General features: G+C 39.2%; 1 protein-coding gene across 14 annotated transcripts in view; it reads right to left on the bottom strand.

Moving 5' to 3' along the window:
* Positions 1-15,850, bottom strand: part of PBRM1 (polybromo 1) — a 69,215-nt gene extending 53,365 nt beyond the window's left edge. For 6 of the 14 annotated variants that reach the window (XR_005103718.1, XR_005103717.1, XM_037383929.1 and 3 more), the window contains exons 1-10: positions 13,050-13,088; positions 11,863-12,018; positions 11,053-11,150; positions 10,333-10,480; positions 7,869-8,012; positions 7,044-7,160; positions 6,393-6,461; positions 5,509-5,607; positions 4,274-4,359; positions 1,571-1,669 (exon numbers count right to left, since the gene is read on the bottom strand). Coding sequence is in view for 12 of the 14 variants with exons in the window: in XM_037383929.1 (XP_037239826.1) it covers positions 1,571-1,669; positions 4,274-4,359; positions 5,509-5,607; positions 6,393-6,461; positions 7,044-7,160; positions 7,869-8,012; positions 10,333-10,480; positions 11,053-11,150; positions 11,863-12,018; positions 13,050-13,088 (1,055 nt within the window). In the remaining 2 variants the exon portion in view is untranslated. Of the gene's footprint in view, positions 1-1,570; positions 1,670-4,273; positions 4,360-5,508; positions 5,608-6,392; positions 6,462-7,043; positions 7,161-7,868; positions 8,013-10,332; positions 10,481-11,052; positions 11,151-11,862; positions 12,019-13,049; positions 13,173-15,293; positions 15,337-15,799 lie in introns of those variants that run through there. The other 8 variants (XM_037383935.1, XM_037383937.1, XM_037383928.1 and 5 more) reach the window with 7 other exon arrangements.
* Positions 15,851-15,929: the final 79 nt, after the last annotated feature.

Raw genomic sequence — 15,929 nt, 5'->3', positions numbered from 1 at the left:
GTAATTATTAATATTTTCCAATAGGTGGCTTCCAAAGTACGGTAATGGTGGCAATGCCAAACACAAATACCCGATTGGTCTCCTGACCAGTAATTTTATCATTTCATAAGCCTGTGTTACGAAGTACAACAAAATGATAACCTTAACCCAGTCCCCAGAGGTGATAAACAGCACAGCAGGGAACACATACAGCAAGTAAAGTGTTACAGAACGCAACTCTGAGAGCAAACAAATCAACACTGTGACCAGTGACTATTAAACTAATATAATGGATGTCTATAAAAAAATTTAACACACTCTGGTCAGACCTATCGTTATCGCAACCCTTTGTGTTCCACATTGGGTGTCAAAAACAACTGTTGCACTTCAGCCCAGCAGACAGCTAAATACCACACAGCTTCTTGCTCACTCCCCCACCCTGCAGTGGGATGGGGGAAAGAACTGGGGAAAAAAAGTAAAATTCATGGGTTGAGATAATGACAGTTTAATAGGACAGAAAAGGAAGGGATAATAATAATAATAATGAAAAATTATAAAAGAATTAGAATATGCAAAACAAGTGATGCACAATGCAATTGCTCACGACCTGCTGACCGATGCCCAGTCAGTTTCTGAGCAGCAGCTTCCAGCCAGCTTTCCCCCTGGTTTATACACCAAGCATGACGCCATATGGTATGTAATATCCCTCTGGCCAGTTTGTCCTTGACTTAGCCAAGTCCTTGACTTAGTGTAAGCACCGCTTAGCAACATCTAAAACTTTAGTGTGTTATCAGCATTATTGTCTCCTAAATCAAAAATGCCATCCTACACCAGCTACTAGGATGAAAATTAACTCTATTCCAGCCAAAACAAGGACAGTACCTTAAAGTGACACCAACTCTATACACATGCTCAATCCCTTAAAGACCGTTGTAGCTGCTGTGTTAAACCATGGTTTCAGAGTATACACACAGGGAATTAGCAAGGAGCAGCACTGTTTCAAGACAGTAACCCAGAGACTGTAGGCATGAGACCTCTGCTAGGTACCAAAATTCTCAGCTGATGACTGAAAGAACAAGCCAGCATCCAGTAATCCAGTCTACTCAGCAACTTTGCCATAAATGCATCCCAAAGTCAATACTTTCTTTTTACTGGTTTCACTGGTTTCCACTATCCAGCTCTTAATTATTTAGTCTAACTTACTATTTCTTTTTAGTCTCCAAATGTATTTTTTCTAGGTTTACAACACATTTCCATGAGGTTTTTTCACCTGCTTTATTTCGTAATGAAGCTTAACATATTGCTCTTCAGAACATTTCTAAGGAGATAATTGCATAGAAAGTATTTCATGGCAGGTGTTTTTAAGTGTTAAATATAAAATCAAACATGGAAGAGTAATTACAACCAAGTAACTTATTACATCATAATAGATATTTGACTGGAATATATTTGAATCTCAAAAGTATTGGAGTCAATACTGAAGAGCACTAAAAAGAAAACAAACAAACAAAAAATCCCAAAACAAACCAGAAAAAATTAGTATTTCCATATGATGATGGCCCAGCTTTTTGTCCAAGTCCAATTTACTTACCGATAATATTTGTTAGAAGAATTTCTCTCATCACCAACACTGCCTTTACCCTGTGAGGAAGGACCTGTCAGCTTGGAAGCAGTCAAATTTGATGGAGTCCTTAAGGTAGAAGAGACAAGCCAAGGAAAGGGAAAGGGAAGGGGGAAGGGGGGGGAAGAAAAAAAAAAAAAAAAAAAAAAAAAAGAGGTCCACCTTAGACCCAAGAAAAGATGCAGCAAAGACAAAGCTTTTTACAGAATTACTTTGATAGATCAGCCAAAAGGTTTGGAGACAGACATAACATGTTTTAAAGCTAAGAGTAAAGTAATACTAAGATACATTTAGTGCCCCAGCATTGATAACAGTTTTGTTTATAAAGTCAGAGGAAGGTAACACTTAGATTCAGGATTAATAGCTATGTAAACAGCTCAGCCTACATCAGCAGTGAAAGCAGCCAACAAAATGTACCTTAGCATCCAAACAAAGCTAATCATACAGATTCAATCATGTTTTATCAACACTTAACAAAATCACTGTCCAGCTGCTTGACAATGTATATTGTTAAGCAACTTTATTTTGCCACTTTATTTAAGGGAGGACAGTTAAACACACCAACAAAGAGCAATTTAGTATGACTAAGGATACAATGAAAGCTGCAATAGAAAAGCATTATTTTTGACACAGAGGCAACATGTCTGCAAAAATTAGGTTAGTAGCGTTATGATGAATTTGAGCCTGATCATCAATGACAAACAGATGTAAATTTAGAAGAAAAATATAGCAAATTAACTTTAAATGAACTTATGGGGGTATTTTACCAAAATCAACGATACAGTAAAGGAGACCCCTCTCTTTGAGGCAATTAAGCAGTTAGGAATTTAATTAAAAAATAATGATTCTGGGATGCAGATGCAGCAAAAGAAACAAAAAAGAATACTGGTTCAATAAAAAAAGCAATCACTGAAATGCAGAACAGCAGGTAAAAGGTTTGGACTTTTCTCTCACCCCACATTTTTTTGCATTCAGCCCAATATTATCGTAGGCTGCTTCAGGTTTGCGTTTACTTTTTTTTTTTTTCTTTGCCAAGTTAGAGAAACAAAGAAGGGAGTTGTCAGTTATTCTGACATTCAGATTACTTCAGGATTTGCAGGTCTCTAACAAACACAGTACATAAGAGAACAACTAGTATAAGGTTAACTGAGAAGTAGAAATGGGTTGGCAGTGCAAGAGAGGAATTCCACTAACAAGTATCAGTGTGATTTATCTGTCATCCCTTCTTACGCAAGCAGCTTTATTTTGAAGAAAAAATGTTAATTCAAAGTTAAACGTGACACATACATGTGACGTCCTGAGCTGCATCAATGGCCAACACAGTGAGAAAAATAAAATAAAATCACAATAGAAAAACCTCTATGCCTGTATGTCATTCTAGTTACTGCAAAGCCAGCATATGTACATTCAGTGTTTGTAGAATCAAGGTTTTCTGGCACTACACATACTTTTAAGAAGGAAAATTACTAAAATGTGTCAGGAATTACTCCCTAACAGTATTTCTGCTTTTATATTTTTATATACTCCAAAAATGATTCACCCAAACACAGGAAACGTGCTAAAAAACCCACTACACAGGTTGAACATCTCGAAGCACCAAATGGCAATAATCCATCAGGTAATAAGCCTACGCAATACTTTTAATACTGACACCATCTACACATTCTTCAGACAACAAAAAAGTTTAAACTGCGTTTCAGTAAAGTAAGGGAGTGCTAGTGTTTTCAGTAGTACCATACAAACCTTTGGAGGAAATGAGAGGAGTTATTTTCCAGCATCAAATGCCAGTGAATGGTTCAAATCTTGAAGAGAGTCCACCTTGTAAAGAGTTTGCTAACCATTTGGATTACTTGCAAGACATTGCTTTTATTTTTTTACATTGTCTCATATGGGCAAATAATATGTAAGCCTACTTTTGAGTGTTACTTGTAAGTAAAAAGTTTATACAAGAATACAATTGCATTTCAGGTAAGAAACATCTAAAATGACTAAAACATCTAAAAATGGCATTTCTCTGTACACTATAGATTTTCACAGGAAGAAAATGCTGTTTCCTAAATAAAATCATTCCTTCAAACAAACAGAGATATCAATCAGTGGTTTATACTTGCCTGTTCAAAACCAAATCTATACTTCACTGATTAATAAATCCAGATCTTATTTCTAGCTATGAAAAGAGGAACAGGATACCGGTTTTCAAACAAGAGTTTATATAATGTGGACTTCCCTCTAAATATCTTTTGCCAGAGGTCTTGTTCCTATGTTTCTGCTCCTACCTAATCAACTGTGAGCTCTTACATTTCAGCTCCTAAGAAGGTTCAAGAATATCCAGCATTTTTTTAAAGCAAAACACAACAAAGCACCTTGTTCCTCCCTATTCCTTTTCTGTTATTAAGTTATAAACACGTGGTAGAAGCTGGCCATAGCTTAAGTTATAAAAGATCCACTGACACTAGTTTTCATAATCAAATACCTCACAGAAATATTTCACCACAAAATTATTTAAATAAAAAGTTTCCTTCCAAAAACTATTTTACAATTTATAACTTCTAAAACAACAATAAACTAAGTTTTCAAGCAATTATTTCCCACTATACTCTCCACAGCAAAATTCAGGGAATGTCTACAGAGATTTTTTATGTGAGATTATAAAAAGAACTCTATTCGCAGTACCTGATTCGGAGACTTGATTTGGCCAACTCACTGTGTTCAATTTCAGCCTTTTTCATATTAAATATTTTCTTAATCGCATTTGCATCCTGTCAATTAAAAGAAATTTTTTGTTTAATGTTGAAAGTGAAGAATGTTCTAGTCAGGTATATCCATCTATCTAAAAATCTAAAACAAAAATGAAGGGCTTTTTCACTTACATATAAAAAAATTCTGCATGAGAAAAGAAGCACAGAACAAAGGCTACCTGAAATAGACCCACAGTGGTCTGTAAAAACTGACTAGAATGGCTGAGCAGCTTCAAGGTCATTTTTTATCACATCTTTACAAAAAAAATATCTGCATTATGCAAATATACACGAACACCACTTTAAAAAAAAAAAAAGAGGCAAATGAGTTTCTGGGCCTTTGCAATCAAGAAGTTTACCAAGCTTTACAATGCTTGCTGATTCTCCACCTGTGGAACTTGATACTCGGAGTAACAGTTCACAAAATAGAGACTGCAAGTTTTGAGTGAGGTTACAAGTGTGTCAATATCACTAGGAACTGAAACTACAACCCAAACAGAAGTGCAATTGGAAAAGTCCAAGAACCACTTACATAATAGTGTTATACATACACAAGGTCTCCCACTACAAGGCCCTTAAAATCCGAGCACACAAAGGAATAATTTGCCACTGAAATTCTCTTACTTCCAGAGCACATGGAACAGCAATGTGGTAATTCATATACAAAATGCTATTGAACCAAGTATGAAAAAGATAGGAGATGCAATTTGGTCACAAAAATATGGCTAAAAGGAAAAGGAACTTCAAAAACTATGCAAAGAAGGCATGACTCGTTTAGAAGCTTGTGATGAAAACCATAACCTGTTCCTGCAATCTGGAAAAAGATAACAGCTGGTTACTACTGCTATCCCTGGAACCTGTAGTTTCAGCCATTTCAATGTCAATCGCAAGTACAGGGACCCTCCATTCCTCCAAAGGAGTCATGTAACTCATATCCCAAGATAAATTTAATTGGAAAAAATCATGTAACGCAAGAAAAAAAAATTACATACACCCCAATTATACTAAAAGCAATATATAAAAAGGAAAAGCCACCAATAGCTATTTTTTAAAAAAAGATAAAACAAGAGTCTAGGGCCTTATGCTAAAGATTCATTTAAGTATTAATCAGCAGGGAAAGTAGTAAAGAAAATCTGAACTGAAATCAAACTATGAACAACTGAAACTAACCTTGAATACTTGTGATCCAGGCTCATTGTAGGTTTTAGCATTCTTTGCCAGAAGATCTATATCCTTGGCCATTGCATGAATGCTTTTATAGGTTCCGTTCTATACAACAAAAAATGGAACTGGTTAAAGTGGCAGCCTTCAGATAGCATGAGAACTAAGTCAATAGTGAAAGGCAAAGGGAATTCATACAGAATAAAGCGAACATTTGCAGAAAAACAAGAACATATGCATAAAAAAAAGAGGACAGCTAAGTATCTGGAAAAAGTAATCAAAAAAGAAAGTAACAAACTTAACTGCTAAGGCCTTAGAGCTCATGAATGCCAAGTAAAAGATTGAAAAAATACTTAATATGTTAGATTACCACAACTTCAAAGGTAAAATGACATTTTGTCAGAACCCTTCATTCTCCAGTTCAATTAGTCTATGTGCTATCCCTCACTATTATACAAAATGCTAGAATTACACAACAGTATTTCAAATTACTAGAGAAGTAAGATGAAAAACACATCAGTACAAAACATCTATTTATGGCACCAGAACAAAGGTAGGTGATGATAATGCACGACCAAGCTTCAATACTTCAATGTTTTACATTAGCAGTACTTGCCAAGGAATGACTTTAAACCATTAAACATCAAGGAACCCAAGATATTCTGGCTTAATGCCAGCACACTACAGTTTACAATGCTGGATCTTCAACACAGCTACTTCTGCAGCATTAACCCAGGAGAGAACATTAAATCAGCATAGTGTTCAGATTTTTAAATAGCAGGGGAAAAACACATTGTCTTTCCTACTGCCATAAACTCTGGTTTCTAATAATTTCAGAATGCTTTCTGTTGAACAAGTCTATACTTTGACACGTTAATACGCTCATACTGTACCTGTATCCTTTGGGCAATAGTTTTAAGATCTATGGGCTCCTTTATTATTGCATAATAATCTGGATATTGCTGGAAAACAAAAATAATTTATATGTTACTATAAACAGTCACAAAGCTATTGTTCTAATAGCTCACAAAACAAGCTATTAGATGAATTACAGGTAAGAATAGTGTAAGCTTCATAAACATAGCATTAGGCTCCAATTTGGGCAAGCCAGATCATAAGGCAGATAGAAAGAATTCTAATTCATCAATAAATTGATGTAAAGGAACATTTCTGTCTGAAAGCCAAATACATGGTGACAGTTTTCAGAGCATTTATTTTCCTGGTTAAACTTGTTATGCCACACCCTGAAACAGGACAGTGAAATCACACATCTTTAAAAGAAGATTAAAAACTCTGCAGCAAAAAAACCAAATTACCTAAACTGGCACAAGAGGCCAAGCCCCAGTCTGCAATGAAGGGCTGGGAACAAGTGGATAGGAGCAAAAAAGGGAAAGAAGCTCTAAAAACAGCTGGAGTTTGCCACCAGTGAGACAGTAACAAAAAACTGCATCCTGAGTGTGCACATCACAGCATTTAAAATCTGTTGTTATATAAATGTTCAAGTTTCTAACTTAGAACACAACCAGTACTATTAAAATACTCACCACTTTAGAAGGAAGTTTCTGAAACAGTTCACTTATGAGGCGTCCTGATGGGTTTGTGGCAACAGCTACAGCTTCAAGAAGCTGTTCAAGAATTTCCTTCAGGTAACCTGGCGATGACTAAAGTAAGAAATGAAATGGCAAGAAGTTTTAATAGCAGCCATAGTGGAGTGTTCTAAGTTGCACTGAAATATATGAATTAACTTTTCAAAGACAGAAAAGAATCAGCCATAAAACACAGATGCAACTTTTGAGGACAGCATTGTTTATGCATCAAGGTAAAGCACATGAGAAAACTTTAATTTCACATTAACACTGCAGACTGTCAGACATACTTTACATACTTTACATACATAGGATAGACTTGGTTATCAACATTAATGAAAACATGCATCCCTACATCACGAAAACCAGACAAGTCCAAACTTCCTATCATCATATCTGGCTTACAAAACACTCCCAGAACAGCTGCGCTGAGTGGGACACATGCTGGAAAATGATGTCATTAGACGTGAAGCTTGCTTGCATCGAACCTCAATGTTGGCATGAGATCAAGCACACATACTAGTTTCCACTAAATGAGAACCACATCTTATCCCTATCAGAAAACCCTGTAACATTTTTATTTGCTAGGCAAAAGTGAAACACACATACAACGCTGTGAAATTACTGACTAATAAACTTGTATAAGAAATACTTTTTAGGGCATAACTTAACTATGAAAAGACTTAATGCTTTTTCACATATGGAGGCCAATCTCCCTCTCAGAGTCAGCTGACATACACAGCCATGGCCTCCTCCACCTGCAGCTGTCGTGCCCACACTTACTAATTCAGAATTTGTGCCTTGATTGTCATGTCCTTCCTCATCTTCGTCTTCCTCCTCAGCATCACCTTTTTGAACAAATTCATTTTTTGTGCGCAAATACAACTCCCATAATTTGCAGGCAGCTTTATATTCAGGAGAATCAGGCTGCAAAAACAAATCAAATATTTTACTCAAAATTCAGACCATTCTAATCTGAAGGAAATTTATAAATTACTGGTTGAAAGGTATTGAATGCATTAAATAAATAATAGAAAACCTGGGAAATTCCTGTTCCAGTCGTTCTTCAACAGTGATGTTAAGAATTGCAATCAGAACTAGAAAATATCACCTCTATCACTCCAAGTCTTTCAGAAAACTTAGCAATAAAATTACTTGAGTTGAGGCTTGGACAAGCCTATTAGATAAATCTGGAGAAATAACTAGGTTTTGTTGAAGCGTAACACTATCAATATCTAAAATAGACTAAATATCAGGATGCCAGAAATGTGATTTAAGCCAATATTGCTGCCATTGTGTAGCACTTGAAAATTACTTTCTACAAAAGAAGAATGCCAATAAATGAGCCAGTATCTCTGAAAGCACTGCAATGATTTACACTGAGCATTAACTGTGAAATTCCAAAGAACTTGACAACATGCTACCACCTGAGTACACATGTAGGTATAATTTTTGGAAGAGCTAGAAGCATTAGTCAGCAAATTAAGTTTTGTAGATACAGAGTTGGCAGCGGCAGACAAGCGTGTGCCTATTAACATTACTACTTAAGAACACTACCCAGAAAAAAAGACAGCTTTTCCACTCTTCTGTATTTTTCTTTCCCTTTCCTCTGTCACTTAACCTCTATTTCAGGTATTCCTGCAGATACGCCACTTTACTACTGCTGATTACGCTCTTCTTACTTCACTCTCAGCCTCTGATGGCTTGTAATACAAATGAGAAACTAACATGAGAACTGTTCTTAAACTTGCCTTATTAGGCTTAAATATTCTCAAGACATTAAGCCAGGTGTCAATTATGAGGACCAGAATACCAGAAGGGTCTTCTGCTCCGCTAGCCTGCTTCCTTCCATGTTAATGCAAGATGCTCAAAAGTGTAAGACTCGAACCAAAATACTAAAAAACCAAAGGCTTCCATTTTAATGTAGCACGGCTAACAACACACCTGATGCAGTAAAGACCTTGACAATGAATCAGCCATCCTTGTCTTACATGCATCACTGGAACTGTGTGGGTAAGGTAAAAAATGACAAAAGAAGAAGTTATGTTTGTGTGCCATACCTCCAGCTCAGAACTCACTATTTCTCTAGAAACATCAACAGTCCTTCATCCTAGAAGGATGGCTACCTACTTCTATTCTACACACAAGAGTTTTACGATACAGGCAAAATTATGAGTCCACTACTCTGTAGGCAAAGGCAGCACACATTCTGTAAAACTCATCATTCTTTCCTGCCCTCAAGTCCTTCTCCCTCATGTAGTGACCATGAGAAAGCCAACATCAATGGGCAAACGCCTTGCAAAGCTTCAGGAGTACAGAGCGAATTCTGAAATCTTTATACTTTTCCTACTGTAACCAGAATGTGCAAATGCATTAATCCATAAATATGATAGCTTTTCGAAAAGCTACACACACACACATACAAACATAAACAAAATAAACACTGCTTTTCTGAATGTCATCTGGTTATGCCGATTGGATTATTCAGAAAGCAGTCATTTGGATCATCTCCAAAGTCAAAGATATATGAAAGGTAATGTTAGCAGTTTCAGATTTGCTGTATCATCTCAGTCACTACATACAATTTCACTGTTCTGTGTATTTAACATAGCCTTCTATTAAACCAGATTAATCCAATTTTTTCCCACTTCCTTAGGGCAACTGCAATAAAAACCCACTAATATCTAAAATAAAACACACACAGTTTGGGGGAATGGACACAGGGGCTGCACCCTTGATGAAATGCATTGTCACATACACTCACAATCTATCATCGCTGACCACGATAATCAATGTGCCTTTTTTTCATACGGCCAATGAAAAAGAAAGATTCAATGCTCCTACTGTATGGTTGCTGTTATTTATAAACTCTTCTTTTTAGGAAAAAAAATAATCAATTTCTATTTCAAAAGGTTACACAGAGTGTGTTGTAAAATGGAAAGGCTTTGTTAGAAGAGTATTCTTCTCAGTTTACATCTCTATTTTTGCTTTCCACCTCTTTTGTAAAAATGCATGAAAATCCTTCCCAAGTTAATTTATCGTTTTCCAAAGAAAAATTGCTATAGTAGGACATCTTACAAAGACACAGTCAACCTTACAGAAATACATGCAAATAACTGCAATGCGTGCTCTTCTCTTACCAATAATAAAGACTAAACTGAAAAGTTTTTCGGCCAAACCAAGGAAGAATTTGAACAACTCTACCACTTTAACAATGAATTTAAGCCTTTGTATGTATTTTCCTCACCTTATAGTAAGCCTTCGCATTGTTAAAGAGAAGCTGAAAATCAGCAGTCAGCACATTCACATCATCATACTCCTCCATCTTTAGCTTCTGCTGGATTTTCATTAAATCAATTGGCTGAGAAACCACTTCATAATAATCTGGCTGATTTCTGTTGTAATGACAAAAAAAAGGCATTAAATTCCAAGCAGTAAAATCAAAACTACAGCACTAAAGTTTGTACTTGTCTATGACTAACACAAAGGAAGTTTCAATATGTTTTTGTTACAACTAAAAAATCTGACCCTTGGTCTAAGAGTAGACTTTATTACACGTTCTGTTATCATCCTCTGTTTTCCGAGTTTAAGATAAAATAAAGAGACTGATTTTTACCTCCTGCATTTTCAAAGGTCACTTGATTCATCCTCCAAAGCTATGCCCTTAGTATTACATTCCACCACTTAGGTGGAATATTTTATAGTGAAAGGCGTAGATGTTTTAGGCAGGTGTCACAAGAAACATTTTGAATTGATTCAGTGTATCCTTTTTTGACTGAAAAAGGGCACCAATGTTAGCATGTGTCATTGAATAATTACATCAAAAACTTGGATCAAACACTGGCGTGAAACTATGACAAACTTAGCTTAGCTTTTTCACAGCTATTAATGCTGAAGTATTCCTCAATAAACACTTACTCCCTGATTAAATCTCAGGTTCAAGGCTTAACCAGAACCATGGTCTTACCTTCGCTTCGGTGCCCTAATGAAAAGCTCACAAAGGAGCCTGCCCTGTTCATCTTTGTAATCTCTGATGGTGTTGTAAAGTTCATGGCATACAGCAATCTAAAATGCAAGAACAATAAAGTAATGAAAAAGGAGAAAATTTTAAGGAGGTAACAAATCAAAGCCTACTAACAATGGGACAGACAAGCTGCCAGTCCACAGCATGCCTTAAAGCAGAAGTGTGACAAAATTGGTGCATCTCATACATTAGTACAGTACATGACAAGTATGCCAGGTACTGCAGAATTTTAATTTATTGTTTTGAACATAGGGAGCCTTCTGTCAATGCTAATTCTAAGTAAAACACCCAAAATTTAAATTAATTCAGTACAATTCTTCCCAAGTTATAGACACCTAAAACAACGACAGGGGTTCTTCTGCCCTGCAATTAATTAAAATTAGACTGCTAACTCAAAAGCATAAGAGAGACATTGTGCACTTCAGCAATCACTGTCTGTGCCGTTCCTCACTTATGTCTCTCTGCATTTGCTATTCAGACACAGCTTTCAACTTCTGCACATTGTGATTTCATCTTCTCCAAGATCCTTCCATCTGCTAAAATCATCAGCAAAAAAAGGAAAGCAGCAAAGGGAAAAAGGGAAAGAAAAAGATGAAACTGGGGAGATAATAACAAGCTTAGCCAAGGCAGCAAGAGATTCAGGGCCAGCGTATGTGCACTACATATGATCATCCATTTTACAACCCAGCATTTCCCAGGCAGGGATACAGTAACCCTAAGAAAAAAACCTGTGCATAATAAGAAGGTACTAACAGGATCTACAGTTGGGAGATTGGAAAGTCTCCTCCTCTTTCTGCTTGGGCCTGGTATGTTTGTGGAGTGGTGGCCATCATCAAAATCTCCTCCACTGACGCTGCTGGAAGGTGAGGTAGCTCTTCGCCTCTTGGAACCCATGGAATCCAACTTCTTCTATAATGAAGAGAGATGTTCTTAAACTCATGGCATTGCATCCAAATTCTCTGCTGAGAGCTAACTACAAAGCTAGCAGCGCTCAGAATGAGTCACATACATTTGTAATATACTATCGTTCAGTTAAGCCATATATCTAAACACCAGATTTTTGAAAATTTGCAAAAGTAAAGGGAAATCAAAATGGTTCTACAGTTTTATAATCACTGATGACAGCAATGTCGGAAAGCCTAGGCCTCATGGTGAAGATTAATTTAGCAGCTTTTACTAGGATATGCTCTTGAACTATCTACGTTTTGGTACCTTGTTCCATGCATGATAACTAAGCAAGAACTGCTGTTTCAAAGGAAAAAGCTGTACAGAGAAATGTTCTGGTGTAAACGCACATAATTCCATGTCAAATTAAGAAAAACCAAACACAACAACCAACCAAACAAACAAAAAAAACCCACAAAGAAAACAAATAAATGAAAATGGCTACTGAATACCCTGAACTAGATTCAAGCCAAAAAAAGGTCTGGACCATTGTGTGACCTACCACTCCCACCTTCTGTGTAGGACAAATGGCTCAATAATCAAGAAGTAGAAAAGGCCACCTCCTTTTCTGGCCATCGTTTTCCATTTACCAACGCGAACAGTGACAAGTGAATAACCACCATCCAACAACTACAATGATTTACAAACAAGTTGTTGGGTCTTTCCCAACTTCCAGTGACAGCATCAGAAAAATACCTTTATTTGTAGCTGTCTCAAAGGCTGAAGACAGAAGAGATCCATCTACCCCAGCCTATACCTATTTTCCAACCAAACCAAGGAATTTCTTCTAGGAAGCAGCTGACTTACAAGGTACGGCAGCACAACATAACCGCATTAGAGCATTTATGTTAGGGACAGATTTAGTTTCAAGCACACAAACAAGATGAATAAAAATAAGGTAGGAATAATTAACAGTTAGGATAAAAAAACCCGAAAGGCTAGGCAGAGGAACAGGGAGAATGGTGCACATACAATCAATAATTTACCAGATTTACCAGAGTACAACCAGCACCTCGAAAAGCCAGTCTCCTCATAGTGTCTGATGGCCAAGTACAGATATCAGGAGAAGGTAACACTCTAAGAGTAGCAAACCAGCAATGGTGTTAGTACAGTCAAAACTAGAAGACAAGAAAAAGGAAAGAGAGAGAAGAAAATTGAGAGTAGATAGATAATTGAAGAATATATTCAAAGAACAAATTGAATAATTACAGTGACACAGAAAAAAGCAAGAAAGCGAGGTAACTTTTTTACGCTAGCAGAAACTCTACAAAGTAATTCTGTACACAGAATGCTAAACATTTCTGTCATTTTTACAGTAAAACAACATTTCTCTACTGTTCCTAAATACATACTGCAGATTTCACAGCCACTTGCTAGAGAATGATTCATCAAGCAGAGCAGTGAGTAAACATAAGTGATATCTGACCTGAGAGTAAAAACCAGTAAGCAGTAAAACTTACTGAATATGAAGTAATACAGTGCTTATAAGAATAAGAAAATAATTTTTAAGGTCAAGAAACATTTAATAGACTCTCTAATGATGATGCATCTCCATCAGGCTTCAGAGTAGATTTTTATCCTCATAAGTAAGCAACATTAAGTACCCAGCCTTACAGGTTCGCTAAAAATATACCCCTTTCAATTTCCAAGCAGTCTCCAAGTCTGATTTTTTTCAGAAATTCCATGTGAAATGTACAGAACCATTTTATGATGAAATGACTGCTTCTATGTAGTTCATACAAGTACTCTCTTCAATCAAACCCCAGAGAGATTGTTCCCCTGTTCAGAATTCTGGACGTTTTCAAAACATGCACATACACAGAAACTCCATGCTTCATTAGGTAGCAGTTCATCTCAGGAACGGACAACTAGCCTGTCACTTTTGGCACTGCCTCCAACTTTTATCCGAGAGCTACAGTATCAAACTGCTAACATCAGGCGCTTGCTGATGTGGAGGCTGCTAGAAAACACAAGTTCTTGGTTGTGAAAGAAAGGCAAGAGGGAATACTGGAATCAATAATTCTGGTTCACCCAGGAACCTGGAAGTATACTCAGTAAAATCCCACCCTGAAACAAAGATTTGGGGACACCCCCCCCACCAGCATCTGCCTGCAAACTGCATATAGGCTTCTCCACATCAGTTATCTGAGGCACGCACACTGCAGCTCTCAGCCACACACAGATGCGGGTTGCACTTGTACAATCAAGACATCTGGCCATTCCGTACATGGCCTCCAAAACCATTTTTCTCCTCTAACAACAGAGGAAGGTGCAAAACATGCACCAGTCTGAACAACATCATGAATACTCAGTGAAAGAACTGTTTATGTAAAACTCCTTCTGAATGTCAGGCCCCAAAATGCAAACTTCTTTCTAGATCTCCACACTTACAAACAAGACAGTCCTACTGTGGACAGAAATGTATTTTGTTTTACTTAAGAACACTCTCCTAGACTTTCTTCTGCAATCTAACTGCTAGCTCACAAATCTCTCAGCTATCACACCAAGAATCTCCACCGCCACAAACAAGCCATGTCCTACACAACAGGAGCGTGAGCGTCTGCTTAATAACTGCTCACACCACTCATTAAAATGTCACATAAGCACAGATATCTCTGTAAGAAATGCTTTGGCCATTACTAACATGCATGTATATTGATATATACACAACGGGTAGAAGACTGCCTCTCCTGAAAGTTGTACTAGACCGATCACCACAAGTATTACTCAGTTCAACCTTATTAAATGAACAGTTTTACGTGCATTTGAGGTAACACGCTTAAAGCAAGGCGACGAGGTTCCAGCACATGTTTCATGTTCTTCCTCCAAGAAGAAAAAAGCTAAAAGCCAACGGATACCATGGAAAGTATCTTACCGCTATCAGATCTCCCCCATCTCAACAGAAATACCCACCAAACCATGGTAAACTTCACAAACGAACAAAGGAGGGAAACACAGCCAGACCCCCCTTCCACCCATTACCGATCGCACTGAAACCAGCTACACCACGGGAAGAGGGGGCCGGCAGCAGCCAGGCGCTATAAAAGGACAAAGTTGGTGAAGCAGCGAGAGCCGCAGCACCGTGATCGTTTCACCAGCACCGGGACGGGCAGCAGAGGCAAAACATGTCACGTCCCCCAGCCCCCCGCAGGCGGGCCCCTGCCGGCAGCCGGCTCGCCCCCTGCCCGGTTTGTGAGGTGTTACTGTCGGCAGGGGAAGGAGGAGACAAAGAAAATCACCTTTTCGGGCGCGGGGCCAGCCCGGCCCCTCACGGCCCGGCAGGACGGGGCCCCGCTCCCGCCCCGCGCTGCCGCCCACACCGGGCGGGGCGCGCCCCCTGCCCCGGGCCTCACGCCGGAGGCCCCGGGAGCGGCCCTCAGCCACCCGCCCGCCGCTGTCACCGCTGCGAGCTCGGCCCGGGGCCGGGCACAGCGGGGAGCAAAGCGCTGAGGGAAACACCGGGGCCAGCGGGGTCGGGACACTGGTGAGGGACAGCGACACCGAGGGGGCCGCCGCAGGGCGGCCCGCGCCCAGGGCCCGGGCCGCTGCGGGAGGCGGGGACGGGGGAGGTGACAGAAGGCGGAGGGGCTCGGTGCCCCCGGGCCCGGCGCGGGCCCCGCCACGGCGGAGCTGCTGCGCGGCCGGGCGGCGCTGCTTCCCCGCGGCGGCCACACAAAGGGAGGCAGCGGCCTCCTGGCTTCGGCCCGCCGCCCCGCCTGCGCGACCTCGGCGCCGCGCCGCTCACCCAGCCGGCTCCGCTCCGCCTCCGACAGCCGCGGCCGCACTCGCCCTCCGCCGCCCGCCCCGCCACCGCTGCTGCCGCCGTCGGCGCCGCCGCCGCCGCTCGGTACCGCCGAGCCCGCCGCTGCCGCAAA

Source organism: Falco rusticolus, chromosome 4, assembly GCF_015220075.1.
Source record: "Falco rusticolus isolate bFalRus1 chromosome 4, bFalRus1.pri, whole genome shotgun sequence".
Classification (NCBI taxonomy): Eukaryota; Metazoa; Chordata; class Aves; order Falconiformes; family Falconidae; genus Falco; species Falco rusticolus.
The sequence above is the reverse complement of the archived record's forward strand: the minus strand, read 5'-3'. Positions and strand labels throughout refer to the sequence as shown.